This window comes from Anas acuta, chromosome 14 (genome assembly GCF_963932015.1).
Source record: "Anas acuta chromosome 14, bAnaAcu1.1, whole genome shotgun sequence".
Classification (NCBI taxonomy): domain Eukaryota; kingdom Metazoa; phylum Chordata; class Aves; order Anseriformes; family Anatidae; genus Anas; species Anas acuta.
The window spans coordinates 11,723,306-11,749,258 of record NC_088992.1 but is presented as its reverse complement, the minus strand read 5'-3'; the positions used below and the strand labels follow the sequence as shown (position 1 = coordinate 11,749,258).

General features: G+C 45.5%; 1 protein-coding gene across 12 annotated transcripts in view; it reads right to left on the bottom strand.

Moving 5' to 3' along the window:
- The window catches only part of NRG2 (neuregulin 2), a 170,329-nt gene that overhangs the window by 77,446 nt on the left and 66,930 nt on the right, over positions 1 to 25,953 (bottom strand). The window contains exons 2-4 of one of the 12 annotated variants that reach the window (XM_068698689.1): positions 20,376 to 20,690; positions 18,995 to 19,137; positions 18,283 to 18,507 (exon numbers count right to left, since the gene is read on the bottom strand). The exons of 8 other annotated variants lie outside the window; for them this stretch is intronic. In XM_068698689.1, coding sequence (XP_068554790.1) covers positions 18,283 to 18,301 — 19 coding nt within the window. In that variant the 5' untranslated portion in view covers positions 18,302 to 18,507; positions 18,995 to 19,137; positions 20,376 to 20,690. Of the gene's footprint in view, positions 1 to 14,152; positions 14,313 to 18,282; positions 18,508 to 18,994; positions 19,673 to 20,375; positions 20,691 to 25,953 lie in introns of those variants that run through there. 3 more of the 12 variants (XM_068698688.1, XM_068698690.1, XM_068698687.1) reach the window with 3 other exon arrangements.

The window sequence follows — 25,953 nt, the reverse complement described above, 5'->3', positions numbered from 1 at the left end:
GGGCCACTGACTCCCTTTTGGTATTTTGCCTAGAGCCCATATGCCTCCATAGACAGGAATGACAACAAACTGACACCCATTCCATTCTGTCTCTCCCACAAAATCCAGGCCCAGAAGGGAACCATGACCTTGGGGATAAGCAGGAGCCTATTGCACAACTGTATCTTAATGCGCCACACGGCAAGGAAGGATACAGGCAACAGGACAGGAGCATCAGGCCTGTGCCACATGGTACAAGATATCTGTTTTACTAGGTTGTGCTCTTCTTTGAAAAGCCTCATAGACTTCATATGGCTACAGCCAGCCAAAGTTACTACAAATGTGTGCATAATTCTCCTCTGACCATCAAGAATCTCACGAAATTTATCATGGTTGCTAACACTCAACCCATTGGACTAGATTCCTCTACTATTACTGTACACTAAACCCCTTGACTGTACTGTGACTCCCCTAAATTGTGTTTAGAGCCCCATGGAAATGCAGAGGAGGTTAACTACGCACAGTTCACCATGAAGGGCAGCAATTGGCAAGACTAGCTCCCAACACTGTGCTCTCCTTCGCTCCCCTGACAATTTGACACACTGCTGTTTATTCTAATCCATTGTTCATGGTCCTCCACCCAGTTTTCAGCCCATGTGATGCTCTCCTGTCCCTACCAACTGGAATTAATTTGGGGTGACAGGATTTTATGAAGTGCTCTGTATCTGAAAACTTTACTTCAATCTAAGTACTGGCAAAGTATTACCTGCTTTCATACAGATATTTTGGCATTTTAACAAACACACAGAGTAAACAAGCAAGCCATCACGTTTTTCTGGGGCAGTTGGCTTGTAATTCCTGGCTCTCTCAGTGATCCTATGAATAACCAGATGACTTTGAGGAGGAGATATTGGTCTGCAAGGACTGTTTATCAACATAAACATTATTCACACATAATTCCCTTCCACTTCTAAATTTTCTTGTAAAGCTGATGCTGCTAAAAAGCTTAGCTGAACTTAGGTCAAGAAAAGATGGCTTTTGAAAGACTTCCAGTGGTTCATTTGCAATGAGGAATAAATCATGTCAGTTGTGATGAGTCCTTAAGCAGCCAGCTCTATTACCAGAGAGAGCTTTGGACAACTCCAGCAGTGAAGAAGGACAAGGCTTTAGTGATACATGGGGACTCGTGACAGACAAAAAATGCAGCCAGGAAAGACCACCACGCTGCAGAGGGGCTGCCATGTTGGGTGAGACAACGCTCCTTGCTAGACAGGGACCTCCATTTCATGGCAGCAAGTATCACTTACTCCTCTTGAACAACTTCTCAGTAGGGAAGTCTTCTGCATTCTCTCAAGGACAGAGCTGTTGTTTCTGCCCTGATGCCCAAAGGCTTATAACCCCCCATGCAGTTTTATCCTAGCTAATCCAGCTAACAGCATGCCTATGCTTCATACAAAAGTCTTGCCCTTTCTTCCAGTCCCACTATGCCTCATTTACGTGACTTTCTGTGTCCCTTTGCCTTTCAGAGACCTCAAGTTTCAACCCCGTGTGGGGCACAAGTTGTTTCCAGGGTCCCTTCCAGAAATCTCAAATGCAGAGGCCCTTCCACATCCACAGACTGTTCTTGCAAGAGCCTCAGTAATGCTTTGCATATAAAACACCAGCAGTCTTTTAACTGTGTCACTGAGGGCACAAGACCTCTGTCCACCGCCAGAAGCAGTGCTGGGGACCACCACCATGCTTCCAGCTCAAACTGGCACAGTCCATCTGTGCTCTGTAGTCAGGTCCCCTGAAGACCATCTGCCTCCAGCCTCTCTGAGACCTGATGTGGTGGGGCTGAGACAGTATTTGAGGGGTGGATTTGAAGAGGAGGCTTTAGGGAACAGTTGGGATATGAATTGTAATGCTCTGGCACATGAGGGTCACAGATGACAGCTAGGATGGCCAGTCTGATAAGCTCATGGTAAGGAATGTATTTGTGGTCTACAAACCAAAATACCACACGTACACACAACTCCCACGGCATACCACCCCAGTCATTCAGCCAGCTCACGTGGACCATGAGTGCAACACAGAAGGGCTGTTGACTTGGGGTAATTCATCAAATTCAGTCCCAGGCTGCTCTAACAGGTTTGGACTCGAGCAGCTAATCCAAGCCCAAACCTGAGGAAGGGGGACTCCCAACTCAGGCTGTTCTGCAGAGGCTCTGTGTTCAGGGTGGCTTTTCCAGAAGGTACCAACAAACCATAATTAAGGCTCTGCTTTCAACTGGTCCCCCTTTTTCTGGGTAAACAGGAAGCCTGAGTGCACCAGCCTCCTCCCTTCTAACCCCTTGCATCCCCCTGGTCAGGGTCATTGCCATGCATCATTGACAACCCAGGGCCAGCTTGGAACGGAGCTGCCATCAAAGCTCTTGGCTCCTCGGGTTATCGCAGCTGCTTAACCAAGTCTACTTGATAACACAAGAGAAGTACTGGCCCACTTTTCTGCAGAATATGAGGGTTTGGGGCAGGAATCTGGTACAGAATAGTTCTTTCCCTTTAAATTCACACCCTATGCCCAGCATGTTTTGCAAGAGCCTCCCTGTGCAGACAAGCCCCGAGGCTTGAGTGCAGAAAAACACCCCTGCTAGGGGAAGCACCCAAGCCATTTTGAGGCCAGGGCTCCTGAGTACTACAATGAGGCACATGCTAAGCTTGCACGTGGCAGAAGAGAAGGAAAAGGCTCAGAGACATGTGGTTCTCCATGAGGGTGAGAAAAGAATTTGTACCAGAGACAATCAGAGTCTCTTCTGACCTGCAGAGAAGACCACAAAGGAAAGCAGGGGAAAGGAGGAGTGGACAGACAGATGCACAAACTCAGCCCAGCTGAGTTGGAAATAATAAATTATGCCTCTCATTCTCAAAAATGATGATACTGAATTAAATACAGTAAGCCATCCATCCAGAGCTGTGTTTGAGGTTTGTTATTACCTGTTGATATTTTGAATATTTAGGCCCCAGAAAGGGTGCATTGTCTTGCTTTGCTGTGATAACAAAGGATAAGAGAAATTGGAGATTCCCAGAAAATAAAGCAAGTACAGCACCTGGGGCTTTACGGGAAATACCAGATTATCACATTTCTGGCAATAACACCAAAACTGTTGGCAGTGCTTCAGATTGCTACTGCTTTTTCTTTTTTTTCTTTTTTTTCCTAACCCCCCAAAATGAACAAGACATGTACCTAACCCTGTCATAAAACCAGAGCTGTGACTCATGTCATCTCTCTCAAACACTATGTGACTCAAAACTTTAGTAACACAAAATGTTACAACACGTGAAGTGAGCAATGGTCCTGCTAACACTAGACTTGTTCTTAAAATTGCACGTCCTGCCCACATTTTCTAAGTATAGGGTAGAAAAGGAGACCTCTCCAGAAGCACTAGTAATTGAAACAAACAACTAAATACATGCTATGGAGATAGAGGTGGTTTTGAAATATGCTATTAACATATTTCCATCACACAACATTTCTTTGTCACCTCTTGCTTCACCTTCAGCCCATCAGCAGCTAGAAGCTGCTGGAGCTCTGGATAAGCTCAACCAGAGAAAGAAACAATTCCCTGAAATGCAGGTTAGAAAAGATCTAAACAACAACAGTACTGCAGCTGTTGTGTGCAGAATCAGGAAGACACTCGTACACCTTGAAGTTTGCCAGCAGTAGAACTAGAGGTATTATTTAAAAAATTAAAGCCTGGGAAGTCTGTACAGGCTGAGGTGACATGCCCTAGGAAGCATCTGCAGCACCTACACTGTCACTGGCAGCACAGATCAGCATCCCTGAGTCTGCCTTGACAAATGAGCTGAGAGAGAGGATCGCTGAAGAGGTAGAAGCATGCACTGTAATCAACACATATGGGGCTATACACAGCCCAAACTTGTAGCCTGCCTTTACTGCTGCTTCACCTCCTAAGGTATCTAAGCAAATGACAAAAAAAGATTGCTCAGGATGTCTTTATGTAGACATATTCTTATGTATGCTCATAAGAGTATACTTACTTATACCAGCTCATCCTGTATGCTCAGGATGTCTTCACGTAGCAAGACTCTTCCCTAACTGCAGTAGAGACATCACACTGGCTGGATGAGGACTGTTTGCCCATGGCAACCTTTTTCACTTGACAGCTCTTCTTTGCTTATCAACAAATCTTTATTCTCATGCCTAAAGTGCAGAACCGTCAATCAGGAAAGCTGAATCAGATCCTCGGCATTGTTAAGGAAAGGGCTGTTGCAGCATGGGTGCATACACACCACCACTGCAGCACAGGATGGGCACTGTCCTTCACCACCTGCCTCCTGCAGGAAACTCAAGTGTTTATTTAACCATCACCCACAAACATTCCTCCAGATTTTGACCATTTCTGCACCCAGCTACCACTATTACTTGCCACAATGTCTTCCTGAAATCCACCTACAGGGTATCCCAAACCAAGATACACAGGAGTTTATCAGTTCTCTTCCTTGATCCTAATGTATCCCCTTCAGACTGCAGAAAAGTCTCCTTATTCCTAATTAGTCTCACTAGCTCTGCTGGCCAGAAAGCAGATGCCTGGGGCTCAGCAGGGTGGGCTGTGGGGAAGACATCCAGAAATAGGCATCCCATCTTCCTGAGATTAACTTCTTAGTTAACTAACTTCTTAGTTAATCTCAGGATTAACTAAATCAGATTTTGGACAAAGACTTTTCACACCTGGAGGGTGTGAACATTTCCATATGCAAAAGAACATTTCCCAAGACTGTGGGAAATGTTCTTTTGCATAAAGCAAAAGCATGGACATTATTATACATACACTACTTTTGGTACTGAGTCATCATTTCATGTATTATCCAGGATAATTTCGGTTTTGGACTGAATCTCTTTCTCAACATCATATAACTGGCATCTCTGCAATGCTAGGACCTCTTTTGCGATGCATGCTTTAGCTGTTTGTTACCCAACAACTATCCAGAGATTTCATCAGAGCATTCATTAAAGGACCCTCTCACGCAGACACACAGCACAAATACAGATACCTAAATTCATTTATTGACAAATATTAATCAAAATATACTTCAGCGCCAAAGTTAAGTTCATCGCATTCCTTGTCCTCACCCTCCAGGCAAAAGCCTGAACGAGCAGATGAGATGCGCATGATCTCTGGAAGGGAAACAAACTGCTTCTTGGGTAGCAGCGATCAGGCCTGCCCTGCTCCAGCACCGTGACCTATTGATCCAGGACCTGTTAGCAGGACTTTCTGGATCTGCATCACATTAGCACCTCCATCAGTTTTAGGCAGCCAGATTTCACACGACAAGATCAGCAATTTTCTCTGCTCACAGTAGAAGTCAGCCAGCCTAGCACTGTGATAGTGTGTGATGTAGAAATGACACTGCTACACAAGCTGCTGTGCCTGATGGAAGTCAGGCATGTGATTTTCTGTTTGTTTTACTTCATAGTGGGTCTGAGGAGGCTTCTCTCCTGCAGAGAGCAGCAAGTTAGCGTGTGCATGGGCACCTCACCAAGCAGAAGAGCTGTGATGGTGTCCAGGTAGAAACAGAGAGCTCTGTCAGTTTCAGAGGGTAACAGCCAACATTGCTACCAGCAGGAAGGTGCTCTCTTCAGTACAAGGTAGGCCCTGGATTTTGCACCATGTGGTTTTATGAGGCTTCCCACAGGCAGAAGGCACCTTTTTTCTTTTTTTTTTTTCTTTTTTTTTTAATTCTTTACTTATCACTATGATTCTTCTATTTTGCTTGATAGTGTATCTGCTTAGTGCTTGGTAAATGCACTGTGTGTCACAGAATCAGACTAGAATCATAGAATAATTAGGGTTGGAAAAGACCTTCAAGATCATCTGGTCTTCCCCCTACCACCAATGTCACCCACTAAACAACGTCCCTAAGTATCACGTTCACCCTTTCTTTGAACACCCACAGAGACAGTGTCTTTCCCTCATCCACCAGGTGGTTCACCTCATCATAGAAGGAGATGAGGTTGATCAGGCAGGACTCACCTTTCATGAACGCATGCTGACTGGACCTGATCCTCAGATTGTTGTGCACATGCGGTGTGATTGCACTCAAGATGACCTGTTCCATCACTTTTCCTGGCACCAAGGTCAGGCTTACAGGCCTGTAGTTAGTTCCCTGGGTCCTCCTTACAACTTGGGTGGATCTCATCTGGCCCCATGCACCTGTGACAGTCCAGGTGGAGTAGCAGGTCTCTAACTGTTTCCACCTGAATCATGGGGGGGTTTCTTCTGCTCCCCATCCCTGACTTCCAGATCAGAAGACTGACTACTCCAAGGATAAGTGGTCAGTCGCAACAAGCAGAGATGGCTGGAAGCAAATATGAACACCATGCACAGCAGCTCACATCAGGTGCAGCCCAGCACCAGCACCAGCTGAGGCAGTAGTGAAAAGATCCCCAGTGGGAGAGAGATTCAGCAGGCTGGAAGAGAGAGCACTGGTGAGCCAGTGATACCAAGCAGCTGCTGGTGCTGGCTGGGAGCATCGCTGTACTCCAGGTAATCTCTGCACTTGAGGCACAAAAGCTTCGAGCAGCTTGCCTGGGGGGAGTCCAGTAGATAAGGGAAAGGAACTCCCCATCCCTTGGATCTTACTCCAGGAGTGCTCAGGTTAAGCCAAGGGGTGGGAAACATCTTGAACATGAAGGGTTATTTTGGTGTGTTTTGAACCAGGGACAAAACTGCTGAGTTGGGGGGGGGGCTTTGTCAGTGGTTTCACTGGAGGAAGAGGTGTGCAAGAGGCATACAAGGAGAAACACGATTGGTACAGGCTTTGTTGGAGTAATCTGCTAACCAAAACTGAATATCCCCCACACCTCCACAAGGGCTGGAGCACATCAGGAACCAGGGGACTCTTGCAAAGTGCCACGGACTTCAAAGTGGAATGAAAAATTCATGTGAGCACAAACACATGTACACATATACAGTTTCGTAGCTGAAATAAAGTCCCAGCCTTCCAATCAAAAAGCTGTTGAAAGCAAGAGGGTTGGATGCTCAGCTGGTACACATCATACACAGACTAACAAAGCCAGAAGACTTAGGCCAGAGAAACATCTGTTGAGAACCTGGCTGATAGATTTTAACCTGATTTTACCCTCAAATTAAGCAAATGTGCAAATTCTGACACCAAAAAGAGGTTTCTCTGAAGGGCTTCCAAACATCAGTGAACAATGTAGGAAATCTGCTTTGAATTTATGGGCGCTCAGTTTTAGCGTGGGTTTAAGATAATTTAAATGTTCGCTGCTTCCCTGAAGAACACCTTTCTGTCCAACTCATACTTTTGTGTCTGTCTTTCTTTTTCTGAGCTGCCAGCCAGAAGTCTCAGATTTGGAGAGCAAATGCAGTTCCCTTCCCCTCTCACTCACCACCATGGAAAAGAAATCAGCAAGATAAGCTGGGCTTTGACTTGCATATGTAGTCAAAAATCTAAGGGCATTGTAAGGGTGAGACAAGCTGTCAAAGAGCCCCAGGACCACTGGCTCCTTGTTAGTGTGATCATCACCATTACTGCATGGAGACAAGCCTTGTGTGTCTTACAGCTCTTCTCTGCAAAGCTTCTCTCCCTCATATTGACAAGTTCTCACCTTCCAGACATGCCTGAACTAAAATTCTTCATAGGGCTGCTGACTGAGTGTGCCAAACCTAATTACCTGAGTTATTAATTACCTAAATGTTTAATTCATCCTGTGATTACATGTATTTGTTGTTACAATTTGGCACACCTCAAAAATGCAGCACTATAACACTGCCCTTGTCAGAGGGGGACAATCACAGGTCATCTCAGTTCAAAACACAGCTTTTAACCTGGAGTACAACATGGTTTCCAGGATGAGTGTCCATGCAAGTCTTTCACTGCTCCGCATGTTCTCTGGAGATGGTTAAGGACCTTGCAGTTTTGCTCCAATTGGTTCCTTGTGGGTCTAGTGACAGGTTCCCTCATGGACACACATTTCCTAATCATGTGTTTCGTTATTCTGCCCCAGACAAGAGGTCAATGCAACACATGACACATGTCTGAACTACAGGTCTTTGCCATCCCAAACTACCTCTACTGTCAGCACATCTTCCACATCCCTGGTGTTGGTGGAGTGTGACCTGCCTCTATGATGACAGAAGCTAGGGTAACTAGCTTGACACAGCACCAAAGAAACTGTGAGAATCAGGAGCTGTGGGGAGCTTCTGCCTGGCTTTCAATTCACCTCCAGCCTCATCCTTAGTGATGATGAGCTGGAGCTATCCCAAAGAATAGCATCAGGTTATCTCACTGATCCCTGGCCTCTGCCCTGAACACAGCCTCCAGCACAGAGCGGACAGCCAGCCCTTGCTGGCAATTCACAGACCAGCAATTTCTTAGCCAAAGGAACCAGCCGTTATTTTTGGTCCTAATCATGAACTGCAAGCTCAGCTGCTCTCGGACTTATGGTCTTCAAGTTCTCTTCAAGAAACACTTTATTTTTCATTGAGTTTTACTTCCAGAAGAGAAGAAGCACATCCAAGCAAGAGCCATATGTGACCCATAGCTCCACATCCTCCCTACAGCCACATTGCTTACTGCAAGAGCACGGCCCTTCTGTAGCAAAGTGTCCAGGCACTGGAAAAGGCACAGGATCATATGATCTCCACACTGAACTCCCCTTACATACTTGAAAGCATTCATTGAAGTCCCAGGGGAAATGAGGACGAGTTAGAGGAAGAAAAGGCTCTTTTCCCTTCCTCTCGCTGCCCCTGGAGTTATGCAGCAGAAATGGGATGCAGGTCCACACACTTACCCTGCCCTGGTGTCCTCCCACCTTCTCCAGTCAGTTTTGAGTTCAAGTATGTGCTGCAGTCCCACTAGAGCCCAGTGCTGAGATGAGACTGGAGATTAGGGTAGCACTCTGAGCGCAAGGCTAGCAGTCCAGTTGCAGAAAAAAGGATCATGGCAACACAGCTTTCACTTAGCTGCTTTGCAGCTGGAACCTGTCACACTAACAAAGGCAGGAGAATGAGCTGAGGGCATGACCCCAAAGGTCAGCAGCCAGGCTATGCTCAGCCCTTCTCCAGATGTTCCTCTTCTCACCAGGGACTGGCTTTCACGGGTTACTTACATCCACCTCCAAAAAGGGATTGGAAATGATGTGCCCAGGACTCTGACTTGTGAGGTTTTGGAACCACAGTGGGATTTTTTTACTAATGGACCACTCTGCTCCATCCTGCTCCCCAGCTAGGAGATCCCAGCCCTGTAGTCTGCCTGAAAGGAGAGAAGGATCATTCCTCAGCCCTGCTGTGTCTCTCTCCTATAACCCTTCTGTTTGTATTAACACATGACACTGTGAGCCACAGGCAGTGGAGGAATAGAGCCACTTGCTCATTTATCAATCCATTCTGCAGGGCTAGCTAACTCCAGCAAAAAGGACCAGAAAGCAGCTGGAAGCAAAAACCTTTTCCTTTACCCCAGCATGAATCACTGGAGCTTGTGACTCAGAACCCCTCCATTCCCAAAGCTCAGCAAGTTACTGCACGTTGCTCTCAGCCACATGGCAATGGCAACAACAGTCCATTAGTTTAGACAGTGGAAATGCTCTAGCGAAAATATGCACGTGGACAGATCCTGGAGTACAGCTGACAGCTGGTACCTTGTATGTCTGGGTGTTTATAGAAAACAAAACTGCTACTGTAGGATATCCGCTGTGGGTTATCCCTCTTATAAACAAACCTTTTGGTTAATCTTTCTATGAGCTCCTTGGAACTGGTATATTTCCTACAAACAGAAGACTAAGAACAACTCAAGAGCATGTTCACCCTGTGATGTGGATGGAACTCATTCAGAAGTATCCTAACGAGCAGTGAAGTAGCTATGTTGGTTGCAGTACTGTTGAGTAACTCCAACAGCATGAACTTCCACCATGAAGCCTGCACCTGGTATCTGCAAGGAACCTTCAAATCCCTCACTGAGCTCTGTATTAACATGGCAGCACTCTAAAGCACCCCATGCTAGTAGACTTGGCTAACATACAGCTGCTTGTGCTTCAATACAACTGCCTCATTCTCAGGAGTGCCCTTCCTCCCTAAGACCCCTGGAATTTCAATCACAATGCCTTTCTACATAACCCTTCTATCAAATCCTGACTCATCTGAGAACTGAGGTCAAGCTGGTTCCTACTGAAAAATGAGACACTCTCTGCAGAGACTCCACCTGCTCTCCAAACAGTTTTCTAGTATGAACCTTTGCCATGGGCAGCTCAAGAAAATGGCACCATTCCTGTACCGCTGGCCTTATTAGCACTGACAAACAACAAAAGCTCAGTGCACACGCAATGTTTTCCTCACCCCCAAGTAAAAATAAGAGAGAATGTCTGGAATTGCTGGAGAATTTAACCAGCCGAATGCTTTACATTTCTCTGGTCTTTTCTCCCCAAGCAACCTCACAGAAATACAGACAAAGCACAGACTGTCCAGTCTCACAGCCCTTCCCCTTACAATTTGCTGCTTGCTTACCTTGCTACCAAGGCTTCCTTCCTTTCATTGCTACTCCTGCCTGTCTCCCCAGGAAGGCTGGTGCACTGGTCTCCAACTCCACTGCCAAAGCTGTGGTGTTTGCTCCTCCCCATTCTGTTCTAACTTTTGCATTCTCACTGGTCATTTTGGCCCAGTTCTCCAAAGTCTACCACAGAACTTCCAGAGCGAGAGATGGCACCTTCTTTTCCATCCCCCAGTCTTGCTTTAGTATCATGTCTTTGACTGCCCCTAGCCATCCACGTCTGATAAAGTTCCATCATCTCTTGCAGTGAGGAAACTTTCTTACAGACATGAACTTTGCCAGCACTACAGGAACACTATATATTTATTTGTCGGTCTGTTGCTACATTCTGCAGCTCGCATCGCCCCTGCAGGGTGTGCCTGCCACATGTGCATAGCGGGACACAGTCTGTCTATCTTTCAGTGTATGTTACATACATCTAAAAGAGGGATCCTGATGGTGCTTCTTCATAGGTGGACATCATCTCCCTCTGGAGGCCTCCAAAGGTTGTTCCACTGGCTAAATCTGGAGCCAAGGCACTCACTTTAGGACAGTTTCATGACTAGAGGCATACACATGTGAATTTAGGTTAAAGATAGCCCTTGTACTCAAAACAAAGCTATAGCACTTCACATGAGATCAGCTAGCTTCTTGTCCACATTCACATAAGCCACAAAATCATGTTAAAAGCTGCAGCGGAAGAACCTTCTCCTTGCCTAAGTTTGAGAGTCCTCAGGGGAAGCATAGCACCTTATTATTCATCAGTGCTCTTTCCTGAAACTACTGTTTCAGCTCTCTTGATCAATAAGAATTCTTTGTTGTTGTTGCTTTAATTTTCTGGCAGTGACTAGCTCTATCACACTGGGCAGTTGCCTTAAACCACCCAGAACTGTCCTGGGGATGTCTACAGAGCATGCCACGAAGGGCTGACTAGGGGAAACTTCTTATGCAGAGATCTATGAGCACAAAAGTTAGATCAAGACTATCAGAATGCTACAGGTAATAAAGTTTGGCCCTCAGCAACCATAAATGGATAAAGAATACAGCATGAAGAAAGAAAGCTTTTCTTCTATAATAATCTCCTGAGTCTCCTCTACACTGGCAAGCTGAAATGTATGTTCCTGTCACCTGAGAGTCTGTTTAAGCCTTATTGTAGGTTCCTCTTCTGCCATTTGGTTTCAGAGGGGTCAGCACACTCCATTTACATGGAAATATTACAACCTGGGAAAAAATAGAGAACACAAATTGCAGTGGCCTTCCAGTTCCTTGTTTTGGGCCAGGCCTAAGCTTTTACATCAGCCTGAGCATGCTGGAAAGACAGTCAGAGGTCCAGACACAAGATGAAAAAGTAGAGTCCATGGGATACTCGGCTACCTGGAGTGAAAGTCTACGTACCAGGACTGTGCCATCTGTTCAGAAGTGCATTGGGGGAGGAATTCTTCCCTTCTAAAAGTCCTTTTGGGAAGTCAACACTGTAGTGCCCTTTAGACCATGCAGGAAAAGAGACCTACACTAGGAGAAGGTGTTCACAAATTCCACCTGTCCCAGCCAACCCAAATCAAAGTGGGATTTGATTGAGAAACACCACAGGCAACCAACCAAGTGTCTTCTTCTGATGGCCATACAGAGCAAACAGTGGGCAATCTCTGCAGCAATATAAAACAAAGGAATGATCTGTGTCTAAGTAATCTACTAATAGATGTAATAAAAGGAATCTGTTCATGCTGCATAAGTATAACCCTGAACCTTTGTTTTCTTTGGCTACACAGGAAGTACAGGAAGGATCAATGCAATCATTCCCCATTCCACTCTGCAGCCATTGCTAGAGAAAAAGGTGCTTTGCACTCTGGCCAAACTGACTTGTTGTGGGATATATATATATATATATATGTGATAAAACACCCCCACGATGCACTTCAGCAGAGGACTAGATTGTCAGCACATGTAACTCCACAGGTGGAAGTTCTCTTTACCTATCTCCTCTGGAGCAGGGAGCTACTGCAGAGCTTTGATGCAGCACTAGAAAACAGAGTGGTCTAACCCCTCAGCTCATGCCTGGTCCTTTCCCCTACATGCAGCCCCACAGCCCTGCCGTGGTCCAGGAGGTTCAAGGCAGGTGGTTGTTCTCTTGGCAGTCTCAGTGCACATCATTCCCCAGCTGTGCCCAATCTTCTCAATCCCCCCAGCCCCTCCATCTTGCTCACAATAGAGGAGATGCCCGTGATACAGGCACTGTGTCATCCTATCTATGCACTTAAGGGGCAGGATTGTCCCTGCCACTGGCTGTGAGACAGCCCTCACTCCCTGCATGTTGCAGAACCCCTTAGGCAAATCCAGTCATCTTCAAGCAGCTGCTTCCTCTGCTTGGTGCTTCTGAGTTCTCCATCCCAAAGCTATCCCAAAAGTCTCCTCCCAGATCCCACAGTAGCAGCTAAGTTCTGATGTCACAAGTAGGAGACCATGCTTGAGGTCAGACCACCACTGCATGAGCACCCACTGCCATCCTGGCAGTTCTGGGGCAGAGCCCACAAAAGACCCTATGCCCAGGGCACTACTGGGTGGTGAACAGAGCTGGCTGGCTGTGCTCCGAGTAAAGGCATGAAAAAGGCTAGGGGCAAACAAAGCCTGATACCAGTGTGAAGCCAAAGCAAGCCTGTTCAGGTCAAGAGCATTCTCAAGCACCATGGTAGTACGATCAAGAGGAGAACGGCATCCAGACAAGTGAAGAGCTACACTGTCTGACAGATTCCTCCAGGAACTGGTCCAGCTTGTAACTTCTCAATGCTGATAAAACGTGAAGTCCTGACAGAGCTGCTGCTCTGTCCAAATACATTGCCAGATAAACTACAGATAAGAAACAGCCAGGGATAATCCCTCCCTGATACCATGACAGAGAATGAAATAACACTGTGCTGCTTTACCATCAAATCTTCTGTCTCTCTCCAAGACGGTTCTCACATTTCCCCAGTTTCTACTCCCCATTTACTCAGGAATCAAACCTTATCAGTTAAAGGCAATCTAGACATTTTATACCAGCAACATCTTAAGTATTGCCTTGTTCATTCAGCAAGAACAGTCAGATCTTCTCTAAAGAATAGCCCAGTTTCTCTAATAAGCGTATCAGCAGAGTGAAGTTTTGTCATCCACATCTTTATCTGCAACCCAATGCAGTTACCACAAAAAGTGAGGCTTTAACTTAAATCTGAAAGAGTTGGTCTATCTCAAGGAAAAGTTCCTATGATCCTCCAAAACAGTAGCTTTTGATATTTACCTCAAGAAGAAGCAAGAAAACAACCAAACAACAAAGCACAACACACCAGAACCCCCAGAGAATTAGCACAACGCCCCTCAATTACCATATCACCGTGACAGGAGCTGAATGCTGCTGTTTTTAAACAGTACATTGCCCTGTACTCTTGGGCTTTGGATATTAAAAAAGAATAAAAGTTCGAGAAGGAAGCAGACCTGTAACAGCATGTAATATGAATGAGATGCAGAGATTTCCACACTTGCCTGACAAATGCTCCCTATCATTTGCACCAATTCAGGCAACCCACAAGTACCTTCCTGCTGGCTTTCTTGCTTCTGTCTTCTTCCTTTAAGTAAAATTTGTTAAAAAAGGGAAGTACCTTTTCCTGGGTCAGGTTCTCTTTCCCCTTTTTTCCCTTCTTTGTTCTTTTTGCTCTTTCCTTTCCCTTTTTTCTTGTTCTCGGACATTCTGCACAACTGTTTACAGTCTCAGGAAAAGACAGTCCACACCAGATCTATATGCCCCACAACTGCTACTCCAAATGTTACTTGCCAGCTGCAACTTCCGACTGTTCTTATATTGTTTCTGACACTGACAACACCCACCACTGGGTGGAGAAGCAAAACTTTAACTATTTGCTCACTGCTCCCAGTTATCTGAAAAGATGCACTGGGTTACAGTGGGAGGACCAGGGGAGTAGTGCTACAGTGTGAGAGCAGCTCTTCTGAGAGTGTCTTGGACACATTAAGTCCAGAGATGTTTTTCTGTTGCTGACTCTGTCTCTGGCTACAAATAAGTTCTGAACAGCTTCTGGAGCATTGTGGAAGTAAGTGCTTGGGGCAACTCCTGAGGTCCAAACTTCAGTGATAAGTGAGAAGCAGTGAGGTCTAAGAAAAAGAGTAGAGGGTTGCAACCCATTCTCATTCTGTTTCAACCCAGCAGAGGGATTACGCTTGCCTTTCTCCTCATATTGCTGCTCCCACCATAAACAGCAATTTCACCTGGTCTTGCACCCAGATCTTTGTTGTCCCAGAAGGTCTTTCTAAAAGGAAGCAATAGCTGGAGAGAGCCTTACCTGCATTTCTCGTATCTGTCTTCACTCTCTGGGAGCTCAAGGTGGCTGATAAAGCCCATGTCTCATCTGCTTAGGGGTTAACAAAGCCCTTTTCCACGAGTCCAACATGTGATGAGTGACTCAGCCCAATCCCCTTCAGTAGGACAGGCCATGCTGACATCGCCTCAAAAGTCCATCAGGAACCCCAGCTGGAAAGCTCCAGAGTATAGTCAGATCATTCCCAGATGCAGCTATGGGCTTCAAAGGCCCAAAGAGCCATAAGCCATAAGGCACTGGGTAACATAGTAAATCCAGTTACCCATGAATCAAATCCAGTTCTAAGCATGTGAGTAAAACATATCTTACGGAGAAGCACTCCCGCCTGGTGCATGGACATCAAGAAATGAAGGAGCTATCATCCCCCTTGGGATTTTCTCCCAGCGGTTAATCACCCTCATTGTTAAAAATGTCTGCCTGCTTTGAAGTAGAGTATCTGGCTTCACTGTCCGGCTATTGTTTTTTCTCTGTTTTCTCCTCTATATTAAAAAGCCCTTCAGCAACGGGTATTTTCTCCCATGGAAGTACTTTACACACTGTAATCAAGTTATCCCTCAATCTTATTTTTGATAAGCTAAACAGATGAAGCTTTTTTCCATTGCTTGCTGTAATGGCATTTTCTCCAGCTCAGGGATCGTATTCACGGCTATCCCATTTTGCAATCCTAATTAAGCTAAGAACACAAAAAACAGGCGCTATTCCATTCTCTTGTGTACAGAGGCAAAAATAGGCAAAATCCCTGTTGCCACCCCTTCCTGGCCATTTTAACATCCAAGAGTCATATTCAGGCACCAAGCTTCACAAGGAAAATCTGTTCTCTTATGTTTCTACTGCTGCTCCTACCAAGTCCTGGCTCTGAAGGATGCAGTTCTCCTGCTCTCTAACTAGGATGAATTTCTTGCTCTTTCATAGCACCCCTCTCTGTGGTAAAGCTTCATTTTGTTTGAAAACAGCCAGTATGCTAGCCATTCAGATCACCCTCTCCTGCTTCTTTCTTCCCATTGCTGCTTGAAACTCCAACAGTCTCTGTGTCAGCTTGCTCATTTTTCCATCAGTGATCTCATGTTCACCTCCAAGTTGCTAGTGACAATGATCTCACTAGAAACACTTCACAGAACAATGAACTGCCTGACAGCAACAACTTTTTGGTATATGCTAGTTGGTTGCTTCTTTGCCTGCAAGTGAGATACAGTTGAAAACTTAAAACACTTATTTTCTATTATTTTGCAATTTGAATGTAGGACATCACCAGACTGAGTACATTGTATCCAGCATTAAGAGAAGCTAACAGGTATACGCTGGCAAGTACCTAAGCAAACTTGCTTTGAACGCTTAGATAAGAGCTACCAAGCCTGTTCATTGGGAGTTTGAGTCTGATAGACGTTGTTTAACATCCTCTGTGGATTTTTGGTCACAGGACAGTAACCCATCATATTGTTTCTTTTCTGAATACAGAATAATGGTGATTACTGACTACTTTGCATTTTCTAAGTCATTACAAATGAAATTTCCGTATGTTTATTTCACTATTTAACTCATAACTATACTCCATATTGCTAATATGTTTCTAGGGTCCCTTAATTCTGTAGCTGTATCTGATAGACAGTTTCCCTCTAGATGTTTTTAGCTTGTCCTCTATATACCGTATCTCCAGATGCAGGCAGATTGCTACCTATTTTTCTCTTTTCAAAATTTGTTCATATTTATTGGCTCCAGTTGCTGCTTTCATTGCTAACAAGCTCAGATGACTATTAGCTAAACCTTGTCCTCCTTCTTGACTCAGAAATCTCAACTTTCTTGGCCTCTGCTCAAAGAGCTTCCAGTTCTTACATACATTTTCCTGTGGATGTTTCAATACCCAATCAATTTTGCTCAATTTTCCTCAGCCTTGGGAAACTGGTTTCTTTGAATCCTCAAGAGTGTCTTACATTTATTTATGTTTAGGACTCTCTTCTGCTAGCCCATATGAATGAAAATCCATCATGGTCACTTGCCCAATGTAAACCACCAGTGATTAATTCAGCCATCAAAATGAATAAGCCAGCATTTATCAGACATAATGAGGCCCAGACACAGTTTCCTTTCCTCAGCGTGATAACCTAGTGTTAGATCTGCAGAGTTTTGAGAGACTTTGATGTTTCAGCAATGGGTTTCTTGCAAGCATATCTCCTGAATGGACATCTCTCATAAAAGAAAAAAGAAAAATAAATAAACAGAAAACCCAACATATTTACCCCCTCCTTTTTTATCTTCTACAATTTTATTTTCATCTTGAACTATCTTCTACCACAGGTTCCTTCACATGAAGATTGCAGTTTTTTTGCTTCCCTCCCATCCCCATCATTCCTGAAGATAAACTACAGCTCTTCCACCACTTGGGCAAATACATACCTTCATTTCAGTTAAAGACTCAAAGTTTCTTGTGTTTGGAGCAGGTTTGTTAAAGTTAACAACTGCAGTAAAGATACCCTACTTTTTTTTTCCCCCCTCTATTTCAAATTAATGAATAATCAAGGATTTTCTTTCATTTAACATTGTTCAAAGGGTGACACTATGCACAGAAACAGACAGCACAGCCTCAGTGTCTGAAGATAAATGTGACAAAGTCTAAGAAGCAAAAGTGGAAGTATCTGGCCTGGCACCACTATCCTAAACAGCCTAGAGCATGTGAAGGGAAGAAACATCAGCAACAACACCCCAAATGGGTATTTTTGTACCTTGGCAGTGATCACAGACCCACCTGTGACAGACAAGGAATATTATATGCAAATCAATTTTAGTCTTGGCAGGTGTGCATCTTGTATATCTTATCCAAGTGGCTGGCCCCTGTCCCAGGGTGGGGACCCACCCCTCTAGATCTAGCTTTAGCATCACAAACATATGGAATATGCTCTCTCCTGAACAATCCTGACACACGAACATATGGGCTAAATCCAGCAAACACTTCAGTCCTCATGTGAATATACTGATATAATAAAACCTGTGGGAAAGGTATTTCAGTCCCACATGTCCCATCTGACAGTCTGCATATACCTTATGCTGTTACCTAATAGCATTTAGTGCATATTTATTTAAACAGTCTTACGGAGAGTTACAACCTGAAACACAATCAACAAGCATTTTTTTCTATTCTTTACAATTCCTGTACAACTTTAAGCTTAACACACAGGAGGCATATAATTACACAAAAGATTGAGCCATAACATAAGTGCAGCTGATTCTCATATGAAATACAGCATACTGATTTTACAACACACTGTGAGCAGCAGAGTGAGTTTACCAGGCAGAATGTCCTTATCCTCATTATAATTTGCCTATATGCCAGCCTAATAAATTTAGGCTCCTTAATAATCCCCAGGAAGTCAGAACCAAGACCAGGTGAAAGAGAACCTCCCTACCTCTTCCCACACACAGCATCCATTGCAGTCAGCAGCTGTTAAATGAATTCTTCAAACAAAAATCCCAGATCGGCTCGGTGGAGAACGGAGTCCGCAGCTAAGAGTCACGCTGCTGCATTGCATACTGGCTTCTTTTCTGGGAGGATATAAGGCACCACTCCCATGCAGAACAGCAGTGTGCACTCCAGGGGAAAACAGCGTAGCTTGCAATAGCAAGGTCTGTGTCTGGAAAAAAAATATTAATACAGTATCCCCTGGCCTGATGGAGACATAAAAAAGAAAAGAAAAAAAAAAAAAGAATAAAAAGCAAAAAAAGACCTGACCCATCAATGCTACTTGATATTTGCTGAAACCCAGTCAGCAAGCCCACTCCAGTTCCTCTGGTCTCCAAATTTCAGAAGCAAAGGCAGGCGTGCACACTCCACAAGCTTCTGAGACTGTATTTATGGCAGCAATCTTGGGAGCACAATGACCCATTTTAAATCGTAGCATTTTCAAAAGCTCTCGGTATTGGCTTAACTCTGCTCTCACTGGTATCACCAGGAGGTGGCCATCAACTTCAGGGGAACCTCTGTGTAACATTACATGGTCCATACCTTGAACTGTCATCACCCATTTAACAGTGGAGTCAACACAAAATTGATGTTAGCCAGAAATACTTATACGTTATTTCTAGAGAAGTAGAATAAAGGAAGATACAATGAGACTGTACCTGTCAGCATCCTTTTGCTTTATCAAGGCAATCAGCTGGATACCATTTCTCCATGGCCCTGTTCCTACAAAACACTGCAGCCTTTGCAGAAAGACTATGACATCATGAAAGCAGCAAAGCTCAGGCTCCTGACCCAGCTTGATCTGGAGGGACAGCAAATTGGAGATACACAAAATCCTATCAGCAGGGTCTCTGAAGCAAAGCTATTGGGAAGTAGTACAGCCTCCCTGTCATCGAGGCACAGACAGCACCTCCAGGAGCAGGGTCAGAAACAGATCCTGGGGTTATCTACTCAAAACAAGCATCTTGTGCCAGAAGGAATGACGTTGGCACTGGCTGGATCATCAGTTCAATAAAAGTTGTGCTACAGCTTTGTCTGCTGGAACATATTTTTCATGGAAAATATCATCCTTTTTTTCACACCTCTTGCTGCCACATCTTCCGTTGCCATTCAGGTTAAAGGAAAATCAAACAGCAAAACCTTATTTGTTCAATAAGGGCACGAATAAATTCCATCTGAACATCACTTGATGTCTCTCTTTCACAAAAGGCGTTTTGCCACGCTCATGTTTCACATCTGCACACTCCTTAGTCCAGCCATACCCCCTACTGTGCATACAAACACAGCGCTATAACAGCACAGGCCTTGTGGATGATTGAGACCTTATCCAGCTCAATCCCAAACCTCAGCCAGCCTGAGTGGGACATTTTGCATTGCATCTTCTTTTTCTTTTCATGCTTACGGAACAAAATCCTCATCTTGACATGATTTATCACGTCACAGTTATGTCTGATAACCATACGCATTTTTGCTCACAGAAGTAAGCATATGTTATCAACTCAGTAAAACCTGGCTGTGTTTTCCTCTGTAAGCAGAGAGGATGAAAGGAAAGCCAGTGCTGACTCATCTCCCGAGGATGGCTTTTCCCCAATCCCAACATGTTCAGCAAGCCTGTCTCTTGGACATTAATGACAGAAGAGTCACTGCCTGCTTAGACAAACTACAGCCTCTGCAGCTGCTCCACGAGGCTGTACAATGCTCCTCTCCTGGAGGAAATGGGTGCTGTGAGCACCTCTTTGGGGTGCCTCACACCACCAACCTTCGATGTCTGGCTGCCCTCACACAGCAGCAGCCAGTTCAGTCGCTGTGACACTCCTTATGACAATAGGTGCTCACGGCCCACCACGGCCATGACAAGCAATCTGCACTGAGCTTGGACACAGGCTTCATCTTTGCTTTGGAAGCAGCAGCACCAAGGGCTTGTATGTTACCAGTGATGGCACTGACTCTCCAACCAGTCTGGGACAGCCTAATTTTAGTGGTTCAGTTACCGTACCTGTGCTCTCCCTGCCACATTGAAAGCAGAAGTCAGCTCCTTACCTAACTGCCCCCAGCCCTCAGTCTCTCTGAAATCCTCCCAGACACTTTTCATCCCAGCTAGAGATGTCTGCCATTTCCTTCAAATAAAAAAATAAAAATCCTTCTCCTTGTGATGTCTCTGCAATCAACAGCAATTTTCATGTGCAATCAATGAACAGGGCCTCCTCCAGTCATGCTTCAGTCCTAAGCCTTTTAAGTATGTCTGGTGAGAAAAGGTCAGGAGGTTTGGGGGAAAATTCCATGAATTCTTATGTTCTCTTTTTCTCTGGGTGCAATTCTGCTGAAGTGCTGAAGGCCCCAGCAGGTTATGGCCTCCTACAAAGAAATCAGAAAGTTGCTTTTAGGAATGTTTATATTTAAGTGATAGCATGAAGCTTTCCCACCCCCCCCCCCTCAGCCCTCTGCCTGCTCACCGGGTCAGTCTTGCACCAGAGGAATGGAAGCAGATGCAGAGCCCTTGCATGTGTGAACCCTGCAGCAACAGGCATTGGGACACCTCCATCTCTTATCTGAGTGGATCTGCGTGATCCACTGCTACACATCGTGCCAGGTCCACGCATGACCTAGAGAAATCTATAGGAGGTGCTGTTTACATGCAATGCACTAACTTGTGCATCCCCTGATCCATCGTGTTCCCTCCCTGTCCATTAGACCCTCAGACTTACAATCTAAAGGCTGCTGCCCAAAGCTAGAGAATGCTCTGCAAAGGTGAATTGTGTCCAAACCCATAGCCACATGGCTAAGGAGAGAAAAGGCACATTTGACACATTCATTCCCCCATTCAGGCACAAGTTGGGCAGAAGAAAGGTTGGGCAGGAGAGTCTGAGACCACAAGGAACAAGAATAATTAAAAGCTGCTCTTGAAGCTTCTAGAGACCTGATCTTAGGTCAGAAACTATATGCAGGACATGTCAGATGTGAAAATGCTCACAAGGCTCCATGAAATGAAGAGATTCCCAGCCTCTTCTCAGCAACGATTCCACTTTACTCTGGTCTTGTGCCAAGACCAGAAAGTGCCTATGAAAAGTCCTGCCAATGCCATACCCACCAAATCATGCTACTTGGAAAGGCTCTGCAAGGACATCTACTGTAACACCTAAACTCTGCTTTACAGAATATTGTTTAGCAATTAGAGATTACCTCTCTATCTAAATGAAATGGTTCTTCCCCAGAAACATCTTCTGGAAGCTCAAAAGCCTAAGAAAAGTAGATACAGCATCACTGACTGCAGTGCTGTGTTAGAGAGCATGATCAGACAGATGAGTAAATTATGCAGAGCAGGTGTTGTTCTGTGTCATATTTGCCCGGTTAAAATGTGACTTAAGGAAGAGAACAATTGGATCTACTGCATTTGATTGAATGGAGGAGAAAAGAAAACATCATCACAGACGCTGCTTCATCACAGAGTCCATTTAGAGAAAGCAGTGCTGTTCACATCACCGTCCCATGTCTGGTCAATGCTAGGGAATGTTAATCTGTGCCCTGCTCTGGGCTGCCTTAGGTTCAGGTCTATGAAGAGAGCATTTTTTTTACGTAACTTCTCTAACCCACAGACAGAAGTGCCTGGGGAATGGCTTGCGAGTCTACAGCAAAAACAGAAGTGGCAGCAAATCCCTGTTATAATTTTTCTCCTCAACAGGCTGCCTCTTGGACAGATGTGAGGGCACAAAGCACAAGAGCAGCCATCTCCAGACTTTGATTCACTTTCTCTTCTCCCAGCCACTCCATATATTTGGCTCCTCCAGGACAAAGGGAGGCCTCCTGCCTTTCACCAGCCAGCCCATTCTCCTCTTCCTTGGGTCACTGCCAATTCACCTCTGCCTTGTTCATGAATGCACAGTCAAGGTGACAGCTGGCCCAGGGAGATTCCACCTACTACCACCTTCACCAGCAGATACCTGGGAGCACAGAGCTCAGGACCACTTCATGTTACAGTCTGCTGTTGAACTATTATCTTCTCATACAGCCACGGCTCTCTCAGAATTACTGCTTTCCAAACAGCTCCTCCTCATTACATAATTTGGCCTAGAATTGCTCTTGCCCAAAAGCAATAGCTGTGTTTCTTGCAGATTTAAAACTGAGATTATCCTCTTATGCTCACTGTCAAAACTCTCCATCTCACTTTTTTATTCTCTTCTCTCCCAGGTATTTGCAATATCCCTTTTGAGAACCCAATGTGGGACTTTTTCCACAGCATTCCCTCCATGTTGCTACCAGAACGATGTGCAGTAAGCACGGAGGCCATTTGCCCAGGCAGCATCTCCCCTTTTCTCCTTGACAGACGAGTGCTTGGCACGGCCACTTCTCCCTCCATCAATCCTTTTCTCATATGTCAAGCTATGCCAGCTAATTGGTGCTCCAGTCTCCAAAAAGGTCTATGCCACACCACAGCACACTGTGAAGGGTTATCCGCTGTCTTCCCCAGTCCGCTAATTGTGTAATTATGCAGAAATGGCCTGTCTGGTACAATCTATTTCTCATACTCCCCTGTGGTGCCTGTTGCTTACAATGCTCATTATTCCTCTAAGTATTTGCAGACCTTCACCCTCCATCATATTTCCACAAATTGCAGTTCTATTAACAAGGGAACAATTCCTGAAGTCCTTGCAAACATTGTTTTCATTTTCTCTACAGCTCCCTCCTTTCTGGTCGAGAGCAGATCTAGCACTGTCTCCAGGCTGGCTCACACTCCCCTGCTGTCTCCCTTCAGCAAAGGTGCCGTTGCTCTGGAGCCTCTCCCATGCAATTTGTTCATCTGCCAGACTCATGAGGTTAGGCTGCCCAGGGCCTCAGCATGTGGAGCAGAAGATGTGCTGTCCCATGCTGGCTGCCTGCAGGGTCTGCGCACCTCACTCTCTGCTCTGGGTACGTACTGCTGGCTCTTTGCAACTCAGTCCAGCCCACAAGGAGGAGACCAGCAGGCTCTTTGCTTCATACACGATTTCTGCCTGGTGCCAGCCTCATCTGCCTGTGCAATTAAACGCCAACCAAGGTCTGTTCTTCAGACTCAACTTCCTACCACAAGCACGCACTAGGTCCAGAGTTTGGAGCACCCCCACTGGAGAGATGGAGCCTTCTCACATTAGGATGCAAACACTATGCCCTGCTTTCATCTGGCTACTGTGGACTGGCAGGACAAACTGCAGCATGCCTAGAAGAGCGCAGAACCAGGCTTTGCCCAACCGGACCTTCTGAGCGACCGCAAGGCTAGTGGCCAGGCATCTGGATGGAGATCCTGGTATGCTCCTAGATGGCACATCAAGGACAAGTAGCAGATGTGAACCTGCTTTCTGGGGACAGAGCAGGGGAACCAAGCTGGGGAGCTCCCTGGTACTGGGGCTCCTCCAGGGCAGGGTTGTCAGTGGGTAATGGCTGCAGGAGGCTAGGCCAGGCAGGTGTAAGTCAGAACTTGAGGCCTTGAGGGTGACCCAAAGTGGGTCACAAAGGTTGGCCGATAGCCCAAGACCCAACATGTCAGGAAACCTCCAGGCCTCGAGAAGTGGGATTTCAGAGAATTTCCCTCCCAACAGACAAGATGAATCAGATGAACACTGGGCCACCAAATGACTTCTTAAACATTAGAAACCTCACCTTGCACCAACACCACCACAGGCAGGAGTGGGAGCCTCAGACCTACCAGATGTCTTCCGGGTGAAAATCAGACACAGCACTGTCAAGAGTAGATGTACTATGTGTGTCAGCATGTCCCTCAGGTGAGACCTCTTTCCTCAAATGAAGCCTCAAGTGAGGACATATGAGATCACCAGGGTGAAGGGTCTTGTAAGTCTTCACTAACACAGTGGCACTTGGCATCCTTTTGGGCAGGTACACCAACAGAATTACTTTCCCAACAGCAAATATTGCCAAAAGAAACTAGCTCTCTTTTGCTGTAGCAGATACAAATACAAATCCTCAGTGTCAGCTGAGAACTGAGGAAGCATTTAGGATGGGCAAGAGGGTTTCTTAAGCTAACTATTCTTAGGTTTGGTGGTAATAGCTAGTTGAGTTGATCTTTCGTTTTGGTCTGTTGACTCAGCTTCCCAAAATTTCCTGGTTTATCCTTGCCTGTGGTTACCCTCTCTGCCCTTTCCCAGCATCAGTTTCTCAGTTTCTCTTCAATTTGCTTCTGCTTCTCCCCAGGTTTTTCCTTCCCAGCTCCAAACAGCCAGTGCTGTGACATCCATGTCCCAAGCATGCACCAGGGCTAAAGGGCATGGCACTGTTCATGTGACTGACCCATCCGTGCAGTTAGGAACTGAAACGTCCTTTTAGAATAGGACTAGACAAGGTAGGGCCAACACATGCCAGCCAGGAGTACACCCACATTGTGCACTGTGTCTCCCAGAAGGAGTCACAGTGCAAAAGTTGCCCCAGCACTGCCTCATTTACCTCTGGGCACCTGAGGTCCTCACAGTTCCCTGGCAAGCCACATCCAGAACAAGCCTAGTGCGATGCCCCAACACATAGAGTTGAAATATTGCATACAAACAAAGGGCAAACCTGCAGCATCAGCCCTGCAGCAGCTCTACTCACGTAGATCATTTCATGTCCCCCATCCATCATGCCCCACCTGCTTCCACTCCTGCACCAAACACAATCTCCTTAACTTGGAGGATCCCTGGGAGCAGCCCTGCAGCACAGTCATTACAACTTGTACATCACACCGCACAAGAGAATTAGCAGAGTTCACCAAAGCAGGGATGGTCATGCAATGGAAAGGATCTAACCATCCTGGGTGGTCAGACAGCACATCGTACTTCAAAATCTTCCACTCTGCCAGTCATGGTGCATATGTAACCTGGACTTATCACTCACCCCAGGGCTATGCAGCAGCCCGCGGGGGTGAGAACTTGTGACAATAGTCCCAAGTTGATCACCTGCCCTTATAAAAAATAACCTGGGAAGGGGGCTCAGAAAAGACCTTTCTGCAAGAATAAATTGGACTTCGCTGCGGAACTGGATGCTCTGGGCAGTCTGGCTGTCGGTGATATTCAGAGGAAACTTACGTCAGGCTTAATTTTTATTTTGAATTTTCAGTACAGCGTTTGATTTATTTGTCTTGTGACACAGACACAGGGCAATAAGAAAGGAACTGTTACAACTGTTGATCATAATAGGCCAAGTTGTTGGTCTAAGCCTCACACAGGGATATCTCTGGTGTAGTATTCCACAACAGAATTTAAATGTTCCTATAAAACTTAATTCTAACCATCTTTCTCTTGGATATTTCTGAAAGGGAGTTTCCCATGAGAGGCCTGGTACTCTCTATTTTCATTAGGTCTAGACATTTCATAAAGCAATTTCTCCTTTTGCTGGATTCTTCATTGCAAGCCAAGAGTTGATAAGACTTCTCAAAAGGAGAAGAGGAGAATATAGTAGGGAAAAAAAAGCACAGACACTTTGACACCATTTGGTCAGCTCAGCTGTAGATCTCAGCAGAGAGTTAATGGAGGAGAATGAACACACTGCTCAGTCAGACAGGACTCCTCCATCCTCCTTTAATGACAGACCAACTGCTTTTGTAACTACCCCCTGCAGACATTAAGGCTGAGAAAAATCCTTCTCATAGTAAACCACA